This window comes from Jaculus jaculus, chromosome 20 (genome assembly GCF_020740685.1).
Source record: "Jaculus jaculus isolate mJacJac1 chromosome 20, mJacJac1.mat.Y.cur, whole genome shotgun sequence".
Classification (NCBI taxonomy): domain Eukaryota; kingdom Metazoa; phylum Chordata; class Mammalia; order Rodentia; family Dipodidae; genus Jaculus; species Jaculus jaculus.
Genome location: NC_059121.1, coordinates 17,395,935 through 17,405,263, shown reverse-complemented (window position 1 = coordinate 17,405,263; position 9,329 = coordinate 17,395,935). Strand labels below are relative to the sequence as shown.

Below are 9,329 nucleotides of genomic sequence, written 5' to 3'. Positions count from 1 at the left end.
TGTGCCCCTGGAGCATCTGGCTTATGTGCATCCTGGGGAATCCAACCTGGGTCCTTTGGCTTTGCCAGCAAATGCCTTAACTGCTAAGCCATCCCTCAAGCCCATTTTTCTTCTTCTTCTTTTAAATATTTTATTTTTATTCATCTATTTGACAGAGAAAGAGGGAGACTGAGGCCCTGTTTGCTTTAGATCTGGCATTGCTCAAGCTTTCCTTACTCTCCTGAATTCATCTCTTGCAGTGTGAATGTTTACTCTGCGTCATGAGGTCGTTTGGTTTTAAGGTCAGAGGTAAGAGATGGTAACTGCAACAGTGGATTTTCTACAAACAAAGTTCAAAAAGGAGCACGCACTGCCTTCTGACAGTAAGAAAAAGCAGATGAAGGGTTCCTGACTATCCCTGTTGCTGCGGTAAAACAGCTGACCAAAAGCAAGTGACGGCAGGAAAGGGTTTATTCTGACTGGCAGTCTCAAGGGGAAGCCCCATGACGGTGGCAAGCGTGGCATGAGCAGAGACTGGGCAGCACCCTCACAACAGCAGGGAAGCAGCATGAGTGAACCGAGCTCTGGGAAAGGGGGGCTGGCTGATATCCCTGAGCCCAAACCCAACAACACACCTTCTCCAGCAAGGCTCCATCTACAGAAGGCCCATGGCTGGGAACAAGCATTCAAAACATAGGAATTTAGGGGGACATCTGATCCAAATCACTGCAATTCCCCACGTGATGTTCTGCTTGCATTGTAAGAGGCACGGTGTCTTCACATGTAGCATACAGCTAGATGACGGTTAACTCAATGCAGCAAGAACAGTGATGATGTGATCTTTTCAACTGCCGTTGATAAAATCATCCTTGAAGGTAGAAATGGGCAGGCTGGTGGTTCGCTGGTGCTAGCTCTTCTGAGACACGCACTCGGCCCCAGCGGGGACACTAACTTTAGTGCTCATACTTCACCAAGGCTGCCCCCCACCTCTGCCCCAGAGCTGGGGACACTGACTTCTGTCTGTGCACCGCACCAAGCCTCCTCCTACCACAGCCACAGGGTTCTCTAAACAGACTACACAGACAGCTACTGTAGGATTTTATATACATATTATTCTCATTCAAAATAGTCCAAATGTAGGGCTATTTCATTAAAAATATAAAAGTTTAAAAAATCCCACAAATAACAATACGTGCACCCCCACCCACACGTGCTGGGCTTCACAGTGTTGATCTGTCATCTCAGCCCTGGAGAGGCAGAGACGGCAGGGTGGCTGCCAGATATGAGGCTGCCCTGATGCATACATAGTGAGCTCTAGAGCAGCTAGCCAGGGCTTCACAGAGGGATCCAACTTCTGAAAAAAAAAAAACAAACAAAAAACACCAAAACAAATACTCCCTTCCCCACAAACTCTGCACAAACAATCCAACATGAAATCCCAACTCCACACGGGCGCTTCGTGGTTGCGCTGGTCGAGGTGAAGGAACCAACGGGGCGCTCACCCCTCGTCGTCGCTGCTGCTCCAGGCATCTTCAAACACGGCACTGAACTGCGACTTGCTTGTAGGCTGAAGAACGAAAAACATAAGAACCTACTATATATATATGTATATATAATTTTTATTTATTTATTTGATGGAGAGAGAGAGAGAGAGAGAGAGAGAGAGAGAGAGAGAGAGAGAGAGGGAGGGAGGGAGAGAATGGGCATACCAGGGCCTCCAGCCACTGCAAAAGAACTCCAGACACATGCATCTTGTGCATCTGGCTAACATGGGTCCTGGAGAATCAAACTGGGTCCTTTGGCTTTGCAGGCAAGTGCCTTAACCACCAAGCCATCCCTCTGCCCCCCCCCTTTTTTTTTTGAGAGAGAGAGAGTGGATCGGTGTACCAGGACTTAGCCACTGCAAACAAACTCCAGACACATACAGTACCTTGTGCATCTGGCATATGTGGGCATTGGGAGGTCAAACCTGGGTCCTTAGGCAAGTATCTTAGCCACTAAGCCATCTCTCCAGCCCTTACAATTTTAAAAAATATTCTGTACGTATTTAAGAGAAAGAGACAAAGAGAAAGAGAGAGGATGGATGCATCAGATCCTCTAGCCACTGCAAACAAACTCCAGATTTATGTGCCATGTTGTGCAACTGGCTTACGTGGGTGCTAGGGAATCAAACCTGGGTCCTTAGGCTATGTAGGCAAGTGCCTTAACCATTAAGCCATCTTTCCAGCCCTCTATTTTATAAGTTAAGATCAGAATAATCATGGAACATGCTAGATGGACAATTATTTTGAAGAAATTTCATTATTGCTAATTTCAAAACAAAAATGGCATTAGAAATACTTCCAAATACAAGGTAATGTAAGTTCATTTAAAACAGACACATCAGATTTTCCCCACATAACCTTTATTTTCTTCAAAGACTTGACCTCTCACTCACACACACACACACACACACGCGTGCACATGCATGCTGTGACGCTGCTCCCGGTGCTTCTGCTTCTGTCGGGCTCTCTGAGGCGCTACCACACTGACGTGCGTGGAGTTAAGGCTGGACGCAGACCCACATGGACTGGACAGTGCAGCATGTACGTGGACTTTCCTCAGCACACAAATACCCACAGCTGAGGAGCGGCATGTTCCTCAGCTGGTCTTGTTCTGCAGCCCAGCCTGGCCCGAAGCTCACCACGACCCTTCTGCTGAGCTTGCTCACTCTGGAGTACCAGCGTCACAGGCACGAGCCACAGGCCTGGCTGAGCAACGTTGTTTCAACCCCGAAACTGATGTGGGTTATTAAGTAGTTAGGTCTGTGACTTAAGTAAGTAGTTTTGGATGCGTGGGTGGGGGTGGGTGTGCGAGGTCAGAGGCGGGCCTGTCTCTGTCCACTTCTGCGTTCGCCAGCAGCTGGACCACAAGCTTCCAGGGTGTGTGTGGGGGGCGTCTGCTGACCGCACCGCAGTGCTCAGCTCTGCATTCTGGGACCAGAACTCAGGCCCTCACCTGGCTCAGCGGGGCTTTATCCACGGGACCACGTCCCAGCCCCGCCTGCTCACTTTCAAACAGCTACCGAAGTCGCTTAAACGACATCAGATGGCAACACGTTTGTCATTAGTACATAGGTTTCCCTGGGCGATTTCTCTGAAGTAACATACATCCCCCCCCACCAAAGTAGGGTCTCATTTTGGCCCAGGCTGACCTGGAACTCACTCTGTAGTCTCAGGGTGGCCTTGAACTCACGGTGATCCTCCTGCCTCTGCCTCCCTTAAAGCCGTGTGCCGCCACGCCCGGCTCAGTATTCTTATAACTTTAGAGCCTCATGTAACAAAGGCATCGAAATTTCAGCTATCTGTGAATTATCCAGTCAATTTGTTTGGGAAACCTAAATGGCTACTTATTTTTCTCTGTGAAATCACTAAACAGACTTCAAAACAGAAGGACTAGCTGGAAAGCGGGGTCCACGGAGGCAGGTGGGAGACAAGAGCCAGTAACAGGAGGGGATTATGATCAAAATACAGCATGCACATGGAAGAAAATTATCAGTCAGAATTTTTTTTTTTTTGGTTTTTCGAGGTAGGGTCTCACTCTGGTCCAGGCTGACCTGGAATTAACTCTGTAGTCTCAGGGTGGCCTTGAACTCACGGTGATCCTCCTACCTCTGCCTCCCCAGTGCTGGGATTAAAGGCGTGCGCCACCACGCCCGGCTCAGTCAGAATGTTTTAAACCAGGGCTTTCATTTTTAAGTATCTGGGCGTCAGGGGCCAGGTTTACTTTTTTTTACAGGCTTTGGTTTGTTCTGATCTGAATTCCAGTGACCACTGCAAATCCCAAGACTGACCTTGAGTCATCTCGGATGCATTGTCTTTTACAACATACAGGTCTTTTATGTGGAGGGTAGCCCCCCACTGCATGCCTGAGAGTCACGTCCTTTTCAATAACCATGACCTAGCATCTTATAATTCAGACCAAAAAAGGCCAGTTTTCCCAGAAAGTTCCCCACATATCAGCTAGAGTGATATAGTAACTTGGGCACTCTTTATGGTTGCTAAGTACTGTAATATCATTGAACAGTGGCTATCAGCACTTAGGTGATAATCAATGAAAATTCCATTGGGTTTGTCCAAATACAAACCCAGGAGTGAACCCTGGCTAACTATGCTCATTTCTAGCACCAGTAAGGAGTGTGTAATAAAACTCATCCATTTATTTTTTCATCCAAATGTTTGATGAACTTCCACCTGCCTGCAATTAGTAGGTTAAGTATGCTCCAGTTTTAATATGATTTAATATGATCAAGAACCCTATTTCACCTGGGTGTGCTGCAGCCTGCCTGTAACCTACTCAGGGGCTCTCTACCATCTTCTGAGCCAGCAATTTAGCTACTAAGTCACATTATTTCACAAGTTTCTTTACAGATGCATTGGACTTGGCAGGGAAGCTTAGGAGACACTTTTGTCTTTACAGACTTTTAATTCTGCCTTAGACATCTACCTGGGAGAAAAGCCACACAAAAGTCCTATCTCCTAATTCTCCTACAGAAGTCCAATGTCGCGAAGAGGCAACAGAAAAACAAAATGATGTTCCATTATAACTTATTTTCGGTATGGCACACAGAGAGGTTGAAGTAAATTTGCTCACTCCACTACAGACACAGGAGCAGCTACAGAGCAGCTCAACATTCTGAGGAGGTTTTACCCGAGCGCTGGGCCACGGCTGCCTCCTCGGCCTGGCCGCCCTCCACACGTCCTCCCAGCGGGCAGCAGACTCTGGCTTTCCAGCGTGCGTGTCCTCCTGGCTGCCAGCAGGAACCTGATGAAGCTGGAATTTAGAGAGGACCCAGAACTGCGACACCCACTTTGCTCCCCGAGAAACCAGAGGAGACCAGTTTTGAACATGAGTTAAACTGTGAGTATTTCTGCCAGAAATTGGTTCTTATCCTGATGGACTTCTGCTGGGATTTATACCATGACCATATTCTACCTGCACTCAGGAATCCTTTACACTAAAATTCCGGAGCAGTAAATACACACCACTGTGTGTTAATGACTCTCATCTTGAAGTGGAAAGTGGGAAGCACAGACTTTAAGACAACGCTTTACAGCTCTGACACTCCACGTAAGACTCAACGTGTGTCGCTTTGGCTACAAAGGCTCACTGTGGAGTCCAGGCTGGCCTCCAGCAACCTTTCTCCTCAGCCTCCGAAGCCCGAGGATTATAAGCCTGTGCCACTGCGCCTGCGATTTCAACTTACTTTCGTTTAATTTCCCATATATAAAAAGTTCTTTTAGATGCAGAGTTCAAACTGCCACTATAAATATCTAAGAAGAAAAATAAGCCAGCAGCCACAAATTCTAATAAACAATTTAGTTTTCTTCTAATATTGTTTTTTCTCTATAAACTGCAGTAGCTTTACTTTTCATGACTTTCATGTGGTAAATGTTTGTTTTATGTCCCAACAGGATCCACCATGTTATAACTTTATTTTGCTTTTAATCAAGGTAGGGTCTCACTCTAGCCTGGGTTGACCTGGAACTCACTCTGTAGTCACAGGCTGGCCTTGAACTCAAGGGATCCTCCTACCTCTGCCTCCTGAGTGCTGGGATTAAAGGCGTGCGCCACCACGCCCGGTATAACTTTGATTTAATGTTCACAGTAATTCCCAAGGAGCAAGACAGAATAACTAAATGAAAAAGACAAAATAAATGTCTAAATCAAAGTGTTTAACAATATTAAGCTTTCTACAGAAGAGCACTTGGCATCAAGAGCAGCTGTACGCTACAAGTGATCAAAACACGGCAACCCCGCGACACATGAGCCGGCGCCTGGAGACGCTCACGCAGGCCCGGCCGCTCATCTGAAGACTGACTCCCGCGCGTTTCCTCCCTTGTCCGCACTGGCACCTGAGGAAAATACCTCACGGGCTTTACACTGGCATGAACCGGAGCAGGGCACACTTAGATATAAAATGTATTCTGCTGTCAACTACCCTGTACCATAGTTATTGTTTGTGGGTTCTGATACAGTCCTATCTTCATACAAGAACTAAGTTTATGAAAAGTGTTTTCAGAATGTCAAACTTCCTTTTTAAAAACATTTTTATTTATTTGAGAAAGAGAGAGAGAGAGAGAGAGAGAGAGAGAGAAAGAGGCAGAAAGAGGGAGAGGGAGAGAGTTAGAGAGAATGGGTGCACCAGGGTCTCCAGCCACTGCAAACAAGCTGCAGACACAAGTGTCACCTTGTGAATCTGGATTACATGGGTCCTGGGGAATTGAACCTGGATCCTTTGGCTTTGCAGGCTAACACCTTAATTGCTGTGCCATCTATTCAGCCTTTTTTTTTGTTTTTAATGTTATTTGCAGGATAAAGAGAGTGAGAGTGTGTATGGGTGTGCCAGTGAAAACAAACTCCAGATACATTTACCACTTTGTGTACCTGGCTTTACGTAGGTACTGGAGAATTGTACCTGGGGCAGTAAACTTTACAAGCAGGCACCTTTAACTGATGGGCCATCTTCCTAACCCACCTTTAACCACTAAACCATCTCCCCAGCCCATAAATTTTATCAATGATTTTCTTCCATCTCCATTTAAGATGCTTTTTAAAAATTAATGTAACGTGGCTTTACATTACTATACATCCAATTAAACCATTATATAAACATTATTTTAGATAAACTTTCTCTTAGAAATTCATATATATGAGGATGATTAACACTGCTTAACAGAATAGTCCTTGGGAAAGATAACACCTTAGACAGGTCTTACTAAATAACAGAAATTAAAGACCACAAAACTGGTCTCTGCCATCCAATGCCCTTTGGTTTCTTTAAGAATCAAAATTCTTCTACTTTCAGTATGAGAATCACCTCTACGGGATGATCATGCTAGTGTTTACGTCAATTCAGAAATAGAGAGGGCACTTATGTAAGGCCAGGGACTGTCCTACTCACCTTTGTTTGCTCACTGTATTTTTAGGGATCTTTATTCACACTGTCACATTTTATCCTTTGAGATACACACTGTTAGACTGCTGACCAAAGTGTGAACTGGCAAAACCTGACAGTGTAACAGAGACTTAATGCCATATGTGCCAGCTAGTGAGAAAGTCCATTTCTAGGAATCTATTCTAAATTGTAAATTGAAATATGAGTAACTTTTGAAAATAAATTTACCTTGATGTTAAAAATAATCAACAGAAATAGGGAGCTGTTTAAATTATGGTATAAAGGGGAGAATACTCCGTCATTAAAGAAAGAGGCTTGTCTTATATTGTGAGTGAGAGGAGTCAGATATGAAATGGTATGACCATGAATTAACTTTTATGTTAAAGAATATACATTAATAAAAAATGTTCTTACTAATTAAAGTTGAGAAATTTTATGTTCTTTTAATATTTTCCTAAATTTTCTAAAGGTGCTGCAACAAATTATACAATCAGAAAATATCAAAAACTGGGGCTGGAGAGATGGCTTAGTGGTTAAGGCACTTGCCTGCAAAGCCAAAGGACCCAGGTTCAACTCCCCAGTATCCATGTAAGCCAGATGCAGAAGGTGGCACATGCATCTGGAGTTTGTTTGCAGTGGCTAGAAGCCCTGGTACACCCATTCTCTATTGGCTTCTCTCTCTCACATAAATAAAAAACAAGAAAATATCAGGAACTGCTTTAAAGGCCTCTCCTATATAAGTAAAATTTTAGTTCTTACACTTTAGAAGTCACCACAAATGCTGAACAAATCACTCACCTCATCGTCAGGAACTGGTTCATGCAGGGACGGCACCCAGGCCAGAATATTGCAGTCTCGGCTGCCGCTGTAAAGCTCCTGCGGCACAGAAACAGGGAACATGGGACCGGGGGTCACTTTAAAGGTGGCACCAATTTATTTTTTTATTTGACGGGGGGGGGGGGGGAAGGGAGAGAGTGGGCGCACTGGAGCCTCCAGCCACTGCAAACAAACTCCAGACACATGCGTCACCTTGTGCATCTGGCTAATGTGGGTCCTGGGGAATCGAACCTGTGTCTTTTGGCTTTGCAGGCAAGCGCCTTAACCGCTAAGTCATCCCTCCAGCCCAAAGTTGGTACCAATGTTTGTATACTTCCTCTCTCCCCTTTCATCCCTCCCTTCCTCATTGTTGTTTTGTAATAGCGTGTGTGCATACACATGTGTGTGTGGATGGAAGACAACCTGGTTTACCTCAGCTATGCCATCCACGTCCTTTTGAGAGTGTCTTTTACTGCCTTAAGCTAATTAGGTAATACTGCCAAAGGTCCACCTGCCTGTGCCCTTTCCAGTTCTGGGATCAGAGGCGTGAACTAGCTGGTCCAGGCACTGGGGTACTTAGGTACTGGGGATTGAATTCAGGTCCTAATGCTTGTGAGCCAAGTACTTTACTGACCCAGCAAGCTCATTAGCTCTTTTTTTTTTAAAACATGGTATATTTGAATTTTGTGCATGACTTTGGCATAGCTGCTTCTTGTTTGTTACGGCAGAGTCTTATGTAGCCCCAGTGGGCCTCGAACTTGCCCTGAGGCTGAGGACCTTTGGGACGGCCTTTGATTCTCCTGTTTCCATCTCCCTAGTGCTGGGATTATGACAGTCACCACTGCACCAGCTGACTTTGGCGTGACACCTTAGAAATGCATACCAAGATTTTGGCTATCTATTGAGATTCTAGTCTCCAGAAAGATGATACCAATTGATACTCTGTGGCATACAGTATCTATTTCACTGCCCAGTTGGAATATTTTTGGGAAATGCCAATATAACATGAAACTGGTGCTTAAAGATAGTACTAGGACATATTACAGCTTATTAACGGTGAGAAAACTTTATGAAACACCCAGCATCCCAGTGGCTTTTTGTCACAGAAAGAAACATACTGGCTAGACCTTTGTCTTTACCCAAAGCTGAGCTATCCGCCATAAAGACTGCCCTGAACCAGCCGTGTGACGCACGCCTTTCATCTCAGCACTCGGAGGCTGAGGTAGGAGGATCACCTTGAGTTCCAAGACTACAGAGTGAATTCCAGGTCAGCCTGGGCTAGAGTGGGACCTGACCTCAAGGGGAAAAAAAAAAAAAAATACAAGGGCTGCTGTGAAGAAACCATGTATTTCTGGTAAAATTGGCCAAATGTTCACAAGTAGTTTGATTTTACTTGCTGCCATCGAACTGGCTGCTCTTCCCCCACCCTTCTGTGAGAAGTGTACGCCGTCAAAGGGCGCGTGGGCTGACAGCCTGTGTCCGGAGCTTCAGGGACATGCTGGTAGCTGAATAAGACTCTGTGCCCCCAACAGCACTGAAAGAATGATGTCACACTGCTGTTCTTCACGCTTGCGCAGTGGGGCAGCAAAACAGATAC

The 9,329-nt window shown here is 45.4% G+C and overlaps 1 protein-coding gene across 1 annotated transcript in view; it reads right to left on the bottom strand.

Annotated features, from left to right (window-relative positions):
• Positions 1-1,071: 1,071 nt before the first annotated feature.
• The window catches only part of Ercc8 (ERCC excision repair 8, CSA ubiquitin ligase complex subunit), a 41,297-nt gene continuing 33,039 nt past the window's right edge, over positions 1,072-9,329 (bottom strand). Inside the window, exons 11-13 of the mRNA XM_004664919.2 lie at positions 7,715-7,792; positions 1,482-1,546; positions 1,072-1,333 (exon numbers count right to left, since the gene is read on the bottom strand). Of these exons, the coding sequence (XP_004664976.2) occupies positions 1,315-1,333; positions 1,482-1,546; positions 7,715-7,792 (162 nt within the window). The 3' untranslated portion in view covers positions 1,072-1,314. The remainder of the gene's footprint in view (positions 1,334-1,481; positions 1,547-7,714; positions 7,793-9,329) is intronic.